Source organism: Mandrillus leucophaeus, unplaced genomic scaffold (genome assembly GCF_000951045.1).
Source record: "Mandrillus leucophaeus isolate KB7577 unplaced genomic scaffold, Mleu.le_1.0 Scaffold161, whole genome shotgun sequence".
NCBI classification, from domain to species: Eukaryota; Metazoa; Chordata; class Mammalia; order Primates; family Cercopithecidae; genus Mandrillus; species Mandrillus leucophaeus.
In genome coordinates, this window is record NW_012101599.1 from 528,764 (window position 1) to 547,527 (window position 18,764).

Here is an 18,764-nt window from a genome sequence, read left to right on the forward strand (position 1 = left end):
CCTGGCTAACAAGGTGAAACCCCGTCTCTACTAAAAATACAAAAGAATTAGCTGCGTGTGGTGGCGGCTCCTGTAATTCCAGTTACTCGGGAGGCTGAGGCAGGAGAATGGTGTCAACCCGAGAGACGGAGCTTGCAGTGAGCCAAGATCACGCCACTGCACTCACTCCAGAGGGAGACTCTGTCTCAAAAATAAAAGAAGATAATCAGTCCTTCACAGACGAGACATGCTTAAAATCATTGGCATCCAACTTGAGGGTTTACCCCGTTTCCGTTGGTAATTTTGATTTGATTTAGGCTAAACTACTCCATTTTCCTGCCTTAGTTTCTCTACCTAAATGGGTTCTTTATTCCACGAACACCCTATTTCTACAAAACCAGGATTTGTGTTGATTTGTAGGTCAGTGGTTCATAAACTTGAACACAATCACAGACATCTAGAGGACCTGTTAAGACACAAATTACCTGGTCCTACCCCGAGAACTTTGATTCGGTAGATGTGAGGTGGCCCTGAGAATTTGCATTTCTGATGGGTGGGGTGGTCCTGGTGCTGCTGGCCTGGGGACCACCGCTGCAAGTCCTTTTGTTTTTTTTTCTTTCTGAATATTGCCAATAAGGTGTTGGGAAAGTCATGGTCTTTTAGGTTAGATAAAGACCTTTTCTAGGATGTAGAAGAGAAAATTTTCAATTCAGAACCTTATAGAACAAAAATGGTGTGTTCTAAGACCTTGTGTCGGCTGAACGCAGTGGCTCACACCTGTAATCCCAGCACTTTGGGAGGCTGAGACAGGCAGATTGCTTGAGCTCAGGAGTTCAAGACCAGCCTGGGCAACATGGTGAAACCCCAACTTTACCAAAAAACATAAAAACTTAGCCAGGCATGGTGGTGTGCACCTGTGGTCCCAGCTACTCCAGAGGCTGAGGTGGGAGGATCGCTTTAGCCCTGGAGGTCAAGGCTGCAGTGAGCCATGATTGCACCACTGCACTCCAGCCTGGGCAACAGAGGAGACCCTGTCTCAAAAAAAGAAAACAAAACAAGACCCTGCATTCCGTCCTCATGAAGGTTCTCATAGCTCAGTAATTCTTTTTTTTTTTTGAAATGGAGTCTCGCTCTGTCACCCAGGCTGGAGTGCAGTGGTGTGATCTCGGCTCACTGCAAACTCCGCCTCCCGGGTTCACGTCATTTTCCTGCCTCAGCCTCCCGAGTAGCTGGGACTACAGGTGCCCACCACCACGCCCGGCTAATTTTTTATATTTTTAGTAGAGACGGGGTTTCACCGTGTTAGCCAGGATGGTCTCCATCTCCTGACCTCGTGATCCGCCGGTCTCGGCCTCATAAAGTGCTGGGATTACAGGCGTGAGCCACCGCGCCCGGCCATAGCTCAGTAATTATAAGCAGCTCAGTCAGTAACATTGAAGACGATTTTAGCTGAAAAGGATGCCTTTTCTTTCCCTCATTGCTGTATTCTTGGCCCTTAAGGTTTGAGCAAGAATTAAAAGTTTAAAATGTGGTTTAATTTTTATTCTAACATTTGTTGAATATTTATTTTTTCCCTTTTAAGTTAATGTATAACTTAATCGTTTTTAACAAAAACTAATATTTATTTATTTATATTTTTTTTGAGATAGGAGTCTCCCTCTGTCACCAGGCTGGAGTGCAGTGGCGCGATCTTGGCTCACTGCAACCTCCGCCTCCCGGGTTCAAGTGATTCTCCTGTCTTAGCTTCCCAAGTAGCTGGGACTACAGGTGCGTGCCACCACACCCAGCTAATTTTTATATTTTTAGTAGAGACAAGGTTTCACCATGTTGGCCAGGATGATCTCAATCTCTCGACCTCATGATCCACCTGCCTCGGCCTCCCAAAGTGCTGGGATTACAGGCGTGAGCCACTGCGTCCGGCCTCAAAAACACTAATTTTAAGTGTGCAGCAGTAAGGTTTTACATATATGTATGTAACTGCCTCACAGTAAGAAGTATTACAGTGTGAAGGCCCAGATAAGGTGGGGAATTAGTGATGGCTCCACCAGCAACCCTGTTTCCCCGGAAGCAAATGAGTACCATTCAGACAGGCACAGTTTTTCTGCACGCCTAGCTTAATCATAATTAAATTAATGTTTATGTTGCCTAATTCCAGAAAATTTCATCTTGTAATGGCTCAAGGTAGCCAAAAAGGAGAAGCAGGTAGGGGTCAGGGGTGCGTTATTTCTCTGGGTAAAACCTGACTTGATATTAAGAGATTCATATAGTAAGATTACTGCTATGTGTTGATGCAGTGTTTAGGTGGATGGAGTTGTCTGTAAAGTAATATAAGCACTTTCCCAAAACTAGAGTGATCCTGTGGAAGGTAGTTGACTTGTTAGTTCCTGTGGTTTCATTGGTATTACTACTGTCCTTTAAGAATCAGGAAGAAGGGCCGGCCGCGGTGGCTCACGCCTGTAATCCCAGCACTTTGGGAGGCCGAGATGGGCGGATCACGAGGTCAGGAGATCGAGACCATCCTGGCTAACATGGTGAAACCCCGTCTCTACTAAAAAAATACAAAAAACTAGCCGGGCGAGGTGGCGGGTGCCTGTAGTCCCAGCTACTCGGGAGACTGAGGCAGGAGAATGGCGGGAACCAGGGAGGCGGAGCTTTCAGTGAGCCGAGATCTGGCCACTGCACTTCATCCTGGGTGACAGAGCGAGACTCCGTCTCAAAAAAAAAAAAAAAAGAATCAGGAAGAAGGCAGGGCACAGCAGTTTACACCTGTCATCTCAACACTTCGGGAGGCCAAAAAGGTGACAGGACTGCTTGAGGCTAGGAGTTTTTTTTGTTTTTTGTTTTAAGATGGAGTTTTGCTCTGTCGCCCAGGCTGGAGTGCAATGGCACAAGCTCCGCTCAATGCAAGCTCCGCCTCCGGGTTCACGCCATTCTCCTGCCTCAGCCTCCCGAGTAGCTGGGATTACAGGCGCCCGCCACCATGCCTGGCTAATTTTTATATTTTTAGTGGAGACGGGGTTTCACCATCTTGGCCAGGCTGGTCTTGAACTCCTGACTTCATGATCCACCTGCCTTGGCCTCTCAAAGTGCTGGGATTACAGGCGTGAGTCACCATGCCCAGCATAGGCCAGAAGTTTAAGACCAGCCTGGGTATCTTAATGAAACTCCCTCTTTACCTTTAAAAAAAAAAAAAGAAAGAAAAAAGTTAACTAGATGCAATGGTACATGCCTGTGGTCCTTGCTACTGGGGAGGCTGAGGTGGGAGGATCACTTAAACCCAGGAGTTAGAGGCTGCAGTGAGCTATGATTACACCACTGTACCCCAACCTGGGCAACAGGGCAAGACGTTATCTCTATAAAAAAGTTAAAAAACCCAGAAGTTATCTAGTTACGTGGGTAAAAGTCTTTAGCATAATGATAGGAACAAAATGCTTATGACCTTCTACCTAGTGTTTTAAATATGACCTTGATTTCTCAATATTTCTGTCATACTTGGTTGGAGACACACACACACAGATGCGCACGTATACTTAGACACACGTACACACATATGTTTATTACAGGATCAAAAAGCAGTCTTTCCCAGTAAGATTTTCGTATGGTGTTTTCCAGTTTAAAGAAAAAATTCAAATGCTTTGCCCTTTTAGGGGGAGAGATAGGTATTGATTTGTTGAATTCAAGAAGGTAGCTCAGCTATTAAAGCCAAAAATAATCCAGAGAGAACACTTGAAATTTAGAAAGTGGTCACTATTGATCCATGCCCATGAAACAGAACCTATTGGAATAGGTAGAAACTGCAGTGAAATTTGTAATTGATTTATCTTTTATTTAAAAAGTCAAAAGACAAGATGTTTTTCTTCTTGATAATGGTTCTGAGTATACCTTTGATTTTAAATTCTAGTCAGCTTTGTCTCAGGTAAGTGTCATTGCAGAAAAGGAACTGACCTGTATTTTATTACTTTTGGGTTTCAGAGATGCTGCCTATGGAAGCTGCAATTTCTACATTACACTTCTTGACTGTTTTCATGCAGTAAAGAAGGTAAGTGACATGTAGGATGCACCCAGTGTTGTGTTGAGGAACTAACATGTGGTCCAAGAAGACTAGGCCTTCTTCCCGAGATCTTTTTGTTAGCGTTTTTTCCAAGATGTGTATGGTGACAGAGGTGTACTCACTTCCCAACTAATGTCAGAATGAGACCAAACCAGGAAACGGTTTATTCTGAATTTCTGAGCGCTTCTGTGTATGAGTTGGGGGAAAAGTCACTTAAGAAACAGGGAAAATAAGAGTTATACAACTAGGTTCTAGATCCAGAATTGGTTTTGAGTATATTGTGATCTAAAAGAACAAAAGTAAGGATGACTGGTTTACTGGTAATTTGTCTTTGATTTGTGTATTCTACATACCTGATTCCCGCCAATACGATTACCACAGACGTAACCCAGTCACTGTCAAACACTTCCTTTTTGTTTCCCCAGGCCTTCAGTTTCTAGTTCAACAGAATTTGAATGCCTCATTTAGTTTGTTATACGGTTTTCTATGAAACTAAGTGGGTCACGGCTGCTTTGTCAAACTATTTCCAAGTGATTTCTTGGGGTTATGACCAGGGCTGCTGTGTCGATTCCAGGGGACATGCCCATCACGTTCTACATGAACAGGGTCCCCTGGGGTTACACAGTGCAGCAAGTCCTGGTATTAATGTCAGGACAGCACAAGAAACTAGAATGGTAAATCAGTAGCCCATAGATCAAATAAGCCTTTGACAGCATCTCAAGTTTTCTGTAACTTGTGCTTTTAGAGCCAAAAGGAACCCAGGTTTACTTTCTTGTATAATGAAACATGGTGGCTTGCTGGGAATTGTGACCGACATGTCTTAAAACGAGAGGACTAATCAGCATACAAATTCAGAAACGAATTAGTATACTTTTTTTCCTGTATCAATCAGTGAGGTATGGGAACATAATTTGTTTGGATTTGAATCCAGTGCCTGTGGGGTATGGAGCTGATTGGGGTAGTTGCCATGGGCTCTGAGGCGGCTCCATGGGCCCTCAGTGTGGGCAGGTACGGGCCACTAGTGGAAATGTGGAGACCAAAGGGCAACAGGGGTAAATGGTACCTCTGGTTGCAGTTGCAGCCCCTGCCAGGTGGGCTCGTGCAGGTAGGTACACTCACCTTTAAAAAGAGAAGAGCAAAGCTTTGAGGGCTTTGGAAATGATCTATTATTATAACACCATATCGCAGCTTCTATTGTTCTGTTTTGGCTTTTTTTTTTTAATTGGGTATTGCACCCGAAGTCAATTAGCTGGTATGATAGGTCAAAGATTGCCCTTTTCCTACTATATTTTGGGTTTTTTAAATTAAATTTTTATTTTTTCTGTGATGCTTGGCTAATTTTTGTATTTTTTTGTGGAGACGAGGTATCACTATGTTGCCTAGGCTGGTCTCGAACTCCTGAGCTCAAGTGATCCACTCACCCTGGCCTCCCAGAGTGCTAGGATTATAGGCGTGCACCACTGCACCCAACCACTATATTTAGTTTTATTTAAGGGTCACTAGCTTCTGATTTTCAGTGTCAACATTTTTTATTTTTGACTGACTTTGAATATTGCATATAGGAAGAAACATGCATCAATGTAATTATGTTTTCAGTGTGATCCACTTCCAATAAGATCACCTCATGAAATTCAAAGGAAAATAGGACCTTATAAACTACTTTTTTATTGTTTCATTCTATTAGGAATAGCTGTAGTCCAAAATCATGAAATATATTGAAGTCAAGGAAATAAATTTTGTGATTGACTTAGTCTTGGGATTAGTGTTAAAATAACTATATAAGATGAAGACCCTTTTAGTTGGTATTCTAGCCTTCTTATTTTACATTTGTATTTCAGTAGTTTACATTTTGAAAACTGGGTGTACAAAAGCCCCCTCTTTGAACCAAGAATACCTTGTGGATCAAGAGTTCTTGCTTCCCTCCTGTTTGTCTCAGTGATCAGCAAGCTGGGAGGACGTTTCTCAGAGGCTGCCAGCTCTGTTTGTCCTTGTCTCAGAAAATAGACAGTCTGCTTATTTTGGTTAGCATACTCTGCGTGCTGTCACACAGAGTGAAGCTATAGGATAGGACAGAAAATGTTTTGTTTTATTCCTATGGAAAGAATAACTTTTTTCCTCAAAATTTTTTATTTTAGTGTTGATGTCAGAGCTGTGTTTAGTTTAGGGAACATTGATTAAAGACTGTTCAGAAGTTGAAAATGAAGATATAGATGAAGTATGAGGGCTTTGTTTGGGATAAACTAGCCCATGGATTCTCTCCTCTTTCTTACTGATGTAGAGACCATTGGGTTGTGTATTATATTTGAATCCTAAACTTCTGAATTTTCAACCAAGGGTGGTGGTGATCTGGTAAGAGAAGAGGATTACTTTCAGGGCATGATTACTTAACAATGCATGGATAGGGTGATTGGCGAATGAAAGTAAAAAAAGCACATCTCACAAAATCCAAACAAAACACAACAAATTCATTATATATAGTTATAACTAATTTCCATATAAAAGAAGCATTTAGAAGATGCCTCCCACTTCCTTTGAAAGCTGTTCAAGGGAAAGTAATCTGATTATGACAATACTTTCTTGGGGGGGCCCCCTGATATTTAGTATTCTGAAATTGGATAGGAAACTGTTTTCTTACTTGCATCCTTGTTCTTAAAAGCTTTCTTTTGGATTTTAGGCAATGCAGTATGGCTTCCTTAATTTCAACTCATTTAACCTTGATGAATATGAACACTATGAAGTAAGTCTTCAAGGATCATGTTTTCAACTCTTTCCCGCCTCCCCCCCCAGCTTTATTGAGGGGAATAATTGACAAATAAAACTTACATATACTTAAGATGTACAAAGTAATGTTTTGATATATGTATATACCATGAAATGATTACCTAATCAAGCTAATTAGCATATTCATCACCTCAGATAATTTAGTCTTTTGGTGTGTGGGATGAGAATACCTGAGATATACTCTAGCAGATTTCAGGCATACAGTACACACATTAGATCTCCAGAGTTTACTCATCCTCTTATGGTTTGTACTCTGACCAAAATTTCTCTGCCTGTTTTTAATTTTTCTTTCTTAAAATTGAAAAAAGAGAGAGAGAGACCAAGTCTCGCTCTGTTACCTAGGCTGAAGTGCAGTGATGTGCATGGCTCACTGCAGCCTTGAACTTCTGGGCTTAAATGATCCTCTTTCTTCAGCCTCCCAAGTAACTGGAATCGCAGGTACGTACCACCATGCCTGGCTAATTTTTTAATTTTTATTTTTGTAGAGATGGGGTTTCACTTTGTTGCCCGTACTAGACTTGAACTCCTGGCCTCAAGCACTTCTCCCACCTTGGCCTCCCAAAGTGCTAGGATTACAGACATGTGCCACTGTGCACGACCCTGTTTTTAGTTTTCTTAATCACCCGTTTCACTTACAGAAGCAATATTCTTGTTTTGTTTTAGATGTGTATAGAGTGAAAAAAAGTCAAGTCTTCATCTTCTTATCGCTATTTCTCCAGTCCCAATTCTCGGTGGGAATTTCTGCATTTGATGCACAATTCCAGAGTGAATGAGTGTGCTGCTGTATGTTCTTTATACTGTTCAGTTTAAATGTATTTTAGCATTGATGACTGTCGCACAGTGACTGAGATGCTTTTAAAACCCTTAGCGTAGAATATGATGAGATGAAGTCATTATACACCTCATTATCTCTGGAAAATATCTTTGTCTTTGCCATACCTTCTTTTTGTCAGGATGCTTCTGGTTGCAAGTTACAGAAAGTAAACACAAATAACTTAAATTAAAAAGGAAAAATTTGCCAGGCACAGTGGCTCATGCCTGTAATCCTAGCATTTTGGGAGGCCTAGGTGGGCGGATTGCCTGAGCTCAGGCGTTCGAGACCAGCCTGGGCAACATGGTGAAACCCCATCTCTAAAATACAAAAAGTTAGCCAGGCGTGGTGGTGTGCGCCTGTGGTCCCAGCTACTCAGGAGGCTGAGGCAAGAGAATCACTTGAACCCTGGAGGCAGAGGTTGCTGTGAGCCGAGATTACCTCACTGCACTCTAGCCTGGGTGACAGAACGAGATTCTGTCTCAAAAAAAGGGGAAAAATTTACTGGATTACATAATTAAAAGTCCAGAAACAGGTTTGGCTTCTAGCATACCCCTTCAGGTGCTCAGACACTTAATCAGAAATTGGACTTGAAGCTAGTTTTATTCTCAGGCCAGCCTTCTCCAGTAGTGGTACAGATGGCCACCAGCACCTTTGATCTGCCAGTTTGGCAAAATGATCAGAAAAGTGCAATCTTAGCTCCAGTAGAAGGCCCAGGAATGCCTCTCACTGACCTGACTTACAGCATGTGCCCATCTCTGCACCAGCCTGCGTTCTTTGGCAGGGCAGGGCTAAGGAATACTCTGGCCAGTCTTAGTTCTCTGGCCATCCCAGGAGCCTGGGACACAGGGGCAGCGCCATCAAACCAGCCGGACCAAAAAAAATTTGTTTTCTAACAGTTTTATTTTATTTTTATTTTATTTTATTTTTCTTTCTTTCTTTTTCAGAGACAGGGTCTCACTCTGCTGCCCAGGCTAGAGTGCAGTGGTGCAATCTTGGCTCACTGCAGTCTCAACCTTCTGGGGTCGAGTGATCCTCTCACCTCAGCCTCCCAGTAGCGGGGACTACAGGCACGCGCCACCATGCCCAGCTAATTTTTAAATTTTTCGTAGAGATGGGATTTCGCCACGTTTCCCAGGCTGGTCACAAACTCCTGCGCTCGAGGGATCTACTTGCCTCGGTCTCCCAAAGTGCTGGGATTACAAATGTGAGCCACCGCACCCAACCTCACAAAATTTCTTAAAAAGATAGGACAGGGCCAGGGAGAGATAAGCCAGGCAAAACCACAGGTGTGTTCTATGTTTTTTAACATATATATGTATTTTTAAAAGAATAAGTAATTTGATTCTACAGCTTCATCCTCCAAATAGGGAATGAGTAAGATACTGTGCTAAAGGCCTGTTCAGCCCAGAGCAGTTGTAGCCTCCTGTCGTCTTAGCCTGCTGTAGTTACCCTGAGCAGACTTGCTCCCCAGCAATGGGGAGGCGATTCCTCAAACAGCAGCACTTCATGTAGCAGCATCTTGAATCATCAGAGAACTCTTTTTCACAATGTCCGAAGTAAATATGATTTCAAACTCTTATGTATAACTGAACTATTTTTTCAATTTCAGGTAATAGTGACACTCAGTTGTTACTGTGATGTACCAAAGATGTAAGAATACATTGTAGGATTCATTAGGGCCAACCCTGTCTTTACTTCTCTGATAGCAGTCCATTTCTAAAGTACAATGTATGTTTAACTAGCACCTTAAACTTACAGAATGTAGCTAAATTATTAACACCTTTTTTGTGGTTGTCCTTTAAACATTTGAAACAAGTTACTTTGTCTAGGTAAGCAAAACTGCTAAAAACACTAGTTGGTATTTGTTCCTTTTGCAGTGATGCCTTTGTATGCTGTTAATGAATAATATAGGCACTAAGTAACTCCCCCGTCACTACTGTAGAGATTGGAGGGTCTGAGCTGGGGGGTAGCAGGGGCACACCACAGATGTCTTCACCTCCATGAAGCTGTGTGGTAACACAGGGAACTGTTCAGGTTCCCATACACCAGATTTGTTCAGTTATTATAGTGTATTTAGAAATTGGGGATAGTGTCTTTCATTGATTCTACAATGCCCATTTTTTCCTGTTTCAGCTCCTCCGAATTCAGGACGTATCTTAATTAATGGCATCAGCAATTCAGTGAAATCTAGTTGTTGCCAACAACTGATCACGAGTTTCTTATTTAAAAGTCCGGATTTCTGATTTCATTTAAAATTGGAATATCTGGCAACAGTTGCCCTCATTCCTGCTTTGACTTTTTCTTTTCTTTTTTTTTAAGAGATAGGGTCTCACTATGTTGCCCAGGCTGGACTCAAATTCCTGGGCTTAAGTGATCCTTCTGCCTCAGCCTCCCAAGTAGCTAGGACTACAGGTGCACGCCACTGCACCCGGCTGCTTAGACCTTTGTATTATGGAACATGGGCTGACTGATTCCCCATGTTGATCATTAAGTCCAGTAAGCTGGTGTGGGGTTACCTGCCTGGTCCCTGAAGATATTCAAGAAACTCTTATTACTTAACTCATTTTTAGGTATATGTAGAAACACCCCAATTGCAAAGCTAATTTATCTGTTGTTTTTAATCACGAGTTGTCTCCTTCTCCACCATAAAGCATCTTCTACTTCCTGCTTAAGTATCTCTTATCCATTTCATTCAGAGAGAAGTTTCTATTATTGTTCAATTTGAACTATATCTGTGTTACAATAGTAATGGTAACTCAATCCAAAGGACCTAATAACAGGAAGTAACATGTCTTATATATCAGTTTATATTTGTTTTTTTGTAGGGACATACTGTGATCTCGGTATAGTTGTAATTTTGAGTTTCCTGGTGGGTTTAGTGAATTTATTTATTATTTTTATTATTTTTATTTTTTGAGACGGAGTTTCGCTCTTGTTGCCCAGGCTGGAGTGCAATGGCACCATCTCGGCTCACCACAACTTCTGCCTCCTGGGTTCAAGCAAGTCTCCTGCCTCAGCCTCCCAAGTAACTGGGATTACAGGCATGCGCCACCATGCCCGGCTGATATTGTAGTTTTAGTAGAGACAGGATTTCTCCAGTTGGTCAGACTGATCACGAACAAATGAACTTTTTAAATTGGTTACCTTATTAAATAGCTAGGAAAATAGTGGAAAGACAGTCTCTGTAAGTAGGTAAGTAAGTAAATATTGGGAAGCCAGAAACCTAAGTAGTTTTTCAAAAATCCTTTGTTTGTGGAGTCAAGATTACTCATGTTGGAAACCAGTTAGTCATTCAGGAAAACAGGGAAGTTCACAGATTCCTTATACTGGGAAAGTTTGCTTGCTTGCTTATTAATTAGCAGCAATGAAATGAGAATCGATTCAGATAAAATAGCCAAATAGTATATTTGTATGACAGCAGTCAGCTCTGTATTCCAAGGGCTGATACCCTAGCAATGAAACACTGTTAAAAGAAGGTGATTAGGACCAGGATATATGTCCAGTAGCAGGGCAAATTGAGATTCGTGTCTCATGGCAATTTGTAAACAGCTTTTCCGCTAAAGCAGATGAGTTTGAAGTCCTTCAGAGACTCGGTCTTGAGTAGAGAGGTTGTGGGGAGATTACGTTTAAAAATGAATTGTGCTGGTCTTCCCCTTACAGAAAGCAGAAAATGGAGATTTAAACTGGATAATACCAGACCGATTTATTGCCTTCTGTGGACCTCATTCAAGAGCCAGACTTGAAAGTGGTATGTGAAATTATGGCATCAATCTCATTTTGTTATTGAAAGTATCTGTCCTGTATTTTCTTTTGAAAGAGTTACACCAAGCTTGACCAAGGGTTAATTATTTAAGCATACTTGGTCATTTCAGTACATCATTCTGACTGGATTTTAACTTTCTTTTTGTTTTGTTTTTTACAGTTATAATCAATTTGGTATTTAATTCCCAGTCCAGATACTGTGTCCGCTCAATTACAGGTGAAATTATTAGCCATTATTTTCTTTATGTGTTTTACAAGATCTGGTGCATTTCTTTATGTAGGTTACCACCAACATTCTCCCGAGACTTATATTCAATATTTTAAGAATCACAGTGTTACTACCATTATTCGTCTGAATAAAAGAATGTATGATGCCAAACGCTTTACGGATGCTGGCTTCGATCACCATGATCTTTTCTTTGCGGATGGCAGCACCCCTACTGATGCCATTGTCAAAGAATTCCTGGATATCTGCGAAAATGCTGAGGGTGCCATTGCAGTACATTGTAAAGGTACGTTTCTAAGGGTGGTTAAATAATAGTATACAGTATGAGTATATGAATATGTAGAAACAGACCATATTCATTTAGTTTATGTGTCAGAACACGAAACTGCCTTTATTTTTAGAGTGCCATTAAACCTTTGATTTCATATGAAAAGTATAGTAACTTATTTTCATAAGTAATTCTACAAAGACATCACGTTGAAATGCATTTATTTATTCATCAAATATTTATTGGGTGCATACTATATAGTTAAGTTCTAGGATACATCAATGACTAGCGTAAACTGTAAGAGCCTGTCTTTATGGAAACTATTCTTAACAAGTTGCTCTGTTTTCAGCAATTATAACAGTGCCTGACACTTAATAGATATTTTTTGAAGAAATGAATGACTATACAATAATACATGGTATGAAGGTAGTGGGATTTATTTAACTCTCTTTGTTAGTTAATTAAGAAACAAGGAGTATAGTTTTGTTAAAAAAAATCCAATATTGGATAAAAAGCTCAGCAAGCCTTGGGGAAAGGGGGAGACTGATCTCCAGAGTTACTGCTGTATTTATAGTTTAAAATATAATGACAAAACATCACATTTCAGTTTTTATTGAAAAATCATAAGGTATACAAAGAAACAGGGAAGTATAGCCTATACAAAGGGAAGAAATACATCCAGGCCAGGCACGGTGGCTCACTCCTATAATCCCAACACTTTGGGAGGCCAAGTTGGGTGGATCGCCTGAGGTCAGGAGTTTGAGACCAGCCTGACCAACCTGGTGAAACCCCATCTCTACTAAAAATACAAAGAAATTAGCTGGATGTGGTGATGGATACCTGTAAGCCCAGCTAATCGGGAGGATGAGGCACAAAAATCACTTCAACCCGGAAGGCAGAGGTTGCAGTGAGCCGAGATTGTGCTGCTGCACTCTAGGCTGGGCGATAGACAGAACAAAAAAAAGAAGAAGAAATAAATCCACAGAAGCTGTCCCTGAGAAAGATCAGGTTGTGGACTTAGTAGGCAAAAATTTTTAAATAACCATCTTAAAGATACCCAAGAGTTAAAAGAAAATGTGGGAAAAGTCAAAGAAACGATCTATGAACAAAATGTTAATAACCAGTTATAAAAAGAACACCAAAAAGAAATTCTGGAAATGAAATGTACTATAACTGAGATGAAAAATTCACTGGAGGGATTCGGAAGCGTATTTGAGCAGGCAGAAGAATCAGTGAGTGTGAAGCTAGAACCATTAAAATACTAGCAAGTCTGAGGAACAGGAGGAATAAAGAGCATAAGATAAATGAACAGAATCTAAGGGACCTCTGAGACATACCCAAGTAGACCAAGATACAGATTGTGGGAGTTCCAGAAGGAGAAGAGAAATAAAGGAGCAGACAGATGATTTGACTGAAAACTCCCCAAATGTGATATATGCAAGAACATCCAAGAAACTCAACACACTCCAAGCAGGATAAACTCAGAGGCCCACGTGAACATGCATTATAATCGCGCTGTAACGACAGAGACACTCTTGAAAGCAGCAGGAGAGAAGTGACCTGCCACATACAGGGGATACAACCACTGAGATTGTCAGCAGATCTCTCATCAGGAACATCGGAGGCTAGAAGGCAGTGGTTTGATAAATTCAAAATGCATAAGTGGGGGAAAACCTGTTAAGAATTCTACATCTGGCAAAACTCCTTCAAAAATAGTGGAGAAATTAAGACAGTGCCCAGGCAATCAATTTGCCTTTCTGATAAAGGCAAATACATGGACCATTATAAAAGCTAGTATTCTCGTAACAAGGTAATTTGTAAAATATTATTACTGTGACTTGTAATTATTGTAACTTGCAAAAAACAAATAGAAAATCTGAATAAACCCCTAACTAGTAAGGAGAGCAAGTAATCAAAAACCTCCTGAGAAAGCAAAACCTTGGACATAGTAACATCACCAGTAAATTCTACCAAACACTTAAGCGAGAGTTTTTCATCCCTAGATCTGACCTGCAAGAAATACTAAAGGGAGTCTTATAGGTTGAGATGAAAGCACACTAGACAGTAACGCACAGCCATTGGAGAAAAGGAAGTAAAGATTTCTGATAAAGGCAAATACAGGGACCACTATAAAAGCTAGTATTATTGTAACAAGATAATTTGTAAAATATTATTACTGTAACTTGTAATTATTGTAACTTGCAAATATATGTAAATTATTGTAATTTGTAAAATAATTTGTAGTTTGCAAGTAGCATAATTGTATATTATTGTATACAAAAATTGCAAGTACTATATTACTGTAATTTGTAAAACAGAGAGTAGAAAACCAGTAGAGAAAATCAACAAAACCAAGGGTTGGTTCTTTAAGAAGAATAACAAAAATGATAAAACTTTAGCTGGAATGATGAAGTATAAAAGGAAGAAGACTCAAATTACTAAAATTAGAAATGAAAATGGCATTACTACTGATACTGTGGAAATAAAACTGATCAGTACTGTAAAAATGATCAGTATTGTAGGACAACAAATTGGATAATCTGCATGAAATGGACAAATTCCTAGAAAAACAAAATACCAGAGCTAAATCATAAAGAGAAAATCTGAACAGATCTCTAACTAGTAAGGAGATTAAGTATTCCAAAACCTCCTGAGAAAGCAAAGCCCTGGACATGATAGCATCACCAGTAAATTCTACCAAACACTTAAAAGACTAAAACCAGTCCCTCTCAAACTCTTCCAAAAATGTGGGGAAAAAAGAACACTTTCTAACTCAATAAGGCCAGCATTACCCTGATACCCAAAACAGAAAGATACTATAAGGGATACTATAGGCCAGTATCCCTTATGAACATCGATGCAAAAAACCTTGAACAAAATACTAGCCAATGGAATTCAGCAGCATATTTAAAAGGATTGTGTACCATGACCAAGTAGGATTTATCCCATGATTACAAGAGTAGTTCAACATATGAAAATCAATCAGTGTAATATACTACGTTAAGGACAAAAACCACATGATCATCTCAATGCACAAAAAGCATCTGACAAAAGTCAATACCCCTTTGTGATAAAAACACGGTAAAACTAGGTATAGAAGGAGATTACCTCAACGTAAGAACCATATGTGAAAAGCCCAGAGCTAACATCATACTCAATGGTGAAAGACTGAAAGCCTTTCCTCTAAGCTCATGAAGAAGACAAGGATGCTTGGTTTTGTGGCATCTGTTTAATACGGTAATGGAAGTTCTAGCCAAAGCAAGTAAGAAAAAAAAAAAACATCGAAATTGGACAGAGGGAAGTAAAATTATCTGTTTGCAGATGAGATGACTTATATGTATTATAGAAAACCCTGGGCCAGGTGCAGTGGCTCATGGCTGTAATCCTAGCACTTTGGGAGGCCAAGGCTGGTGGATTGCCTGAGCTCAGGAGTTAAAGACCAGCCTGGACAACACGGTGAAACCCCACCTCCACTAAAATACAAAAAAAAAAGCCGGGCGAGGTGCATGTGCCTGTAGTCCCAGCTACTTTGGAGGCTAAGGCAGGAGAATTGCTTGAATCTGGGAGATGGAGGTTGCAGTGAGCCAAGATCGTGCCACTGCACTCCAGCCTGGGGGACAGAGCAAGACTTTGTCTCCAAAAAAAAAAGGAAAAGAAAACCCTCAAGATGACACACACACACCCCCCAGCAAGCCCCTGCTAGAACTAATAAATGAGTTCAGCAAAGAAGTGGCAGCATATAAAATCAACAGGCAAAAATCCCTTGTTTCTAAGCCCTGACAATAAAAATCTAAAAAAGAAACTAAGAGTACAGTTTCATTTGTAATAGCATCAAGAAGAATCAAATATTGGGGAATTAACCAAGGAGATGAAAGATTTGTTTAAAACATTTTTGACAAAAATTAAAGAAGATATAATTAAATGTAATAACATCACATTTGTCCACTGGGTGACTTAATATTGTTAACATGTCAGTATTGCCCAAAGAGATAGATTCAATGCAAGCCTGTCAAAATTCCAACATTGCTTGCAAAAATAGAAAAATGATTCTGAAATTCATTTGGGAATCTCAAGGGATGCCAAATGGCCAAAACAATCTTGAAAAGGAATAAAAAGGTTGGAGGACTCACTTCCTGGTTTCAAAACTTCATCATACAGGTTGGGCATGGTAGCTTAACACCTGTAATCCCAGTACTTGGGGAGGCTGAGGCAGAAGGATTACTTGAGCCCAGGAGTTTAAGACCACCCTGGACAACATGGCAAAACCCCATCTCTACTAAAAAATACAAAAATTAACTGGGCATGGTGGTGTGTACCCCGTAGTCCCAGCTACTTGGGAAGCTGAGATGGGAGGATCCCTTGAACCTGGGAGGTTGAGGCTGCAGTGAGCCATGATTGTGCGGTTGCACTCCAGCCTGGGCGACATAGTGAGACCCTGTCTCCAAAAAAAAAAAAAAAAAAAAGCTTGGTGCAAAGCTACATCAATCAAGATTGTGTGGTACCGGCATAAAGACCAGTGAGATAGAATAGAGAGCTCAGAAATAAATCCTTGTGTATATGGTCAAATGACATTCAAGAAGGATACAGACACCACTCAATGGAGAAAGGACAATCTTTTCAACAAATGGTGCCGGGAAAACCTGATATCCACATGTAAAAAATAATACCATATACAAAAATTAACTCAAAGTGGATCAAGGACCTAAATATAGGACCTAAAACTATAAAAGTCCTAGAAGAAAAAGAGGGTGAAAACTTCATGATATTAGATTTGGCAGTAATATGACACCAAAGGCACTGACAATAAAAGAACAGCCAAATTGGGCTATATAACATTTTAAAACTTTTGTGCACCAAAGTGTACTATCAGCAGAGTAACAAGGTAACCCATGGATTGGGAGAAAATACTTGCAAATCACATCTGATGAGGGATTAACATCCAGAAGATACAGAGAAAACTCCTAAAAACTGCAACAAAACCCAGTTCATAAATGGGAAAAGGACTTGAATACACATTTCTCCAAAGATATAAAAGACCAGTAAGCACATGCAAAATTCTTAGCATTTTTGACTTGTAGGGAAAGTCAAATCACAACCACAATGAGATACCACTTTACACCCATTGGGACGACTGTGATCTAAAAGAACAAAAACATCACCACCAGAAAATTACAAGTGTTAGTGAGGATATGAGGAAATTAGAAGCCTTGTGTACTGCTAGTGGGAATATAAAACAATACAGCTGCTGTGGAAAATGGTGTGGCAGTTCCTGAAAAAATTAATGTCATTCAGCATAGGTGGTTATATGCCCAGAAACAATTGACAGCAGGGATATGAACAGATATTTTTACACCCATGTTTATAACAGCATTCTTCTTCTTCTTTCTTCTTTCTTCTTTCTTCTTTCTTCTTTCTTCTTTCTTCTTTCTTCTTTCTTCTTTCTTCTTCTTTCTTCTTTCTTCTTTCTTCTTCTTCTTCTTCTTCTTCTTCTTTTCTTCTTTCTTCTTTCTTCTTTCTTCTTTCTTCTTTCTTCTTCCTCCTTCCTCCTTCCTCTTTCCTCCCTCTTCCTCTTCCTCTTCCTCTTCTTTCCTTCTTCTTCCTTTTTTTTTTTTGAGATGGATTTTCACTCTTATTTCTCAGGCTGGAGTGCAATAGTGCAATCTCGGCTCACTGCAGCCTCCGCCTCCTGGGTTCAAGTGATTCTCCTGCATCAGCCTCCACAGTAGCTGGGATGACAGGCACGCACCACCACATCCAACTAGTTTTTGTATTTTTAGTAGAGACAGGGTTTCACCATATTGGCCAGTCTGGTCTCAAACTCCTGACCTCAAGCAGTCCGCCTGCCTCAGCCTCCCAAAGTTCTGGGATTACAGGTGTGAGCCACCGCTCCCAGCCAGCAGCATTACTCTTAACAGCCAAAAGGTGGAAGCAATCCAGGTTTCCATCAGAGGAAGGCTAAAGAAATGGCTAAAGAAAATGTGCTATATCGGCCGGGTGCAGTGGCTCAAGCCTGTAATCCCAGCACTTTGGGAGGCCAAGACGGGCGGATCACTAGGTCAGGAGTTCAAGACCATCCTGGCTAACGCAGTGAAACCCTGTCTCTACTAAAAAAAAAATACAAAAAACTAGCCGGGCGTGGTGGCAGGCGCCTGTAGTCCCAACTACTGGGGAGGCTGAGGCAGGAGAATGGCGTAAACCCGGGAGGCGGAGCTTGCAGTGAGCTGAGATCCGGCCACTGCACTCCAGCCTGGGAGACAGAGCAAGACTCCGTCTCAAAAAAAAAAAGAAAATGTTCTATATCATACAGCAGAATATTTTGCATCCTTAGAAATGAAGAAAATTCTGACACATGTACTGCAACATGGCCGAACCTTAAAGATAATAGGCCAACTTAGGTCTGCTAGTCAGAAAAGGGCAGATACTGTATGAATCCACTTGTATGTGATACTCAGGGTAAGAGAAAGTAGAATGGTGGTTGCCAGGGCCTGAGGGGAGGCAGGGATTGGTAGTTATTGTTTAATGGGTCCAGAGTTTCCGTTTTGCAAGATGAAATATGTTCTGAAGATGGATGGTGGTAATGTTTGTACAACAATGTGAATGCACTTAATGCTACTGAACTGGACACATAAAAAGTGGTTAAATTGATAGTCAGAAACTGACAGTAAGGAAATGTAAGTTTCTGAATTAACTGATACAGAATTTAAAATAACTGTCTTAAACATGTTCAGTGAGCTAAAAGAGAATTCAGACAACTAAATGAAATCAGGAAAATGATACATGAAGAAAAATGGTGGCCGGGCGCGGTGGCTCAAGCCTGTAATCCCAGCACTTTGGGAGGCCGAGACGGGCGGATCACGAGGTCAGGAGATCAAGACCATCCTGG

At 40.6% G+C, this 18,764-nt stretch overlaps 1 protein-coding gene across 1 annotated transcript in view; it reads left to right on the plus strand.

Annotated features, from left to right (window-relative positions):
• CDC14B (cell division cycle 14B) overlaps window positions 1-18,764 on the plus strand; it is a 90,425-nt gene that overhangs the window by 47,707 nt on the left and 23,954 nt on the right. The window contains exons 7-10 of the mRNA XM_011976016.1: window positions 3,952-4,018; window positions 6,705-6,767; window positions 11,286-11,373; window positions 11,669-11,899. Of these exons, the coding sequence (XP_011831406.1) occupies window positions 3,952-4,018; window positions 6,705-6,767; window positions 11,286-11,373; window positions 11,669-11,899 (449 nt within the window). The remainder of the gene's footprint in view (window positions 1-3,951; window positions 4,019-6,704; window positions 6,768-11,285; window positions 11,374-11,668; window positions 11,900-18,764) is intronic.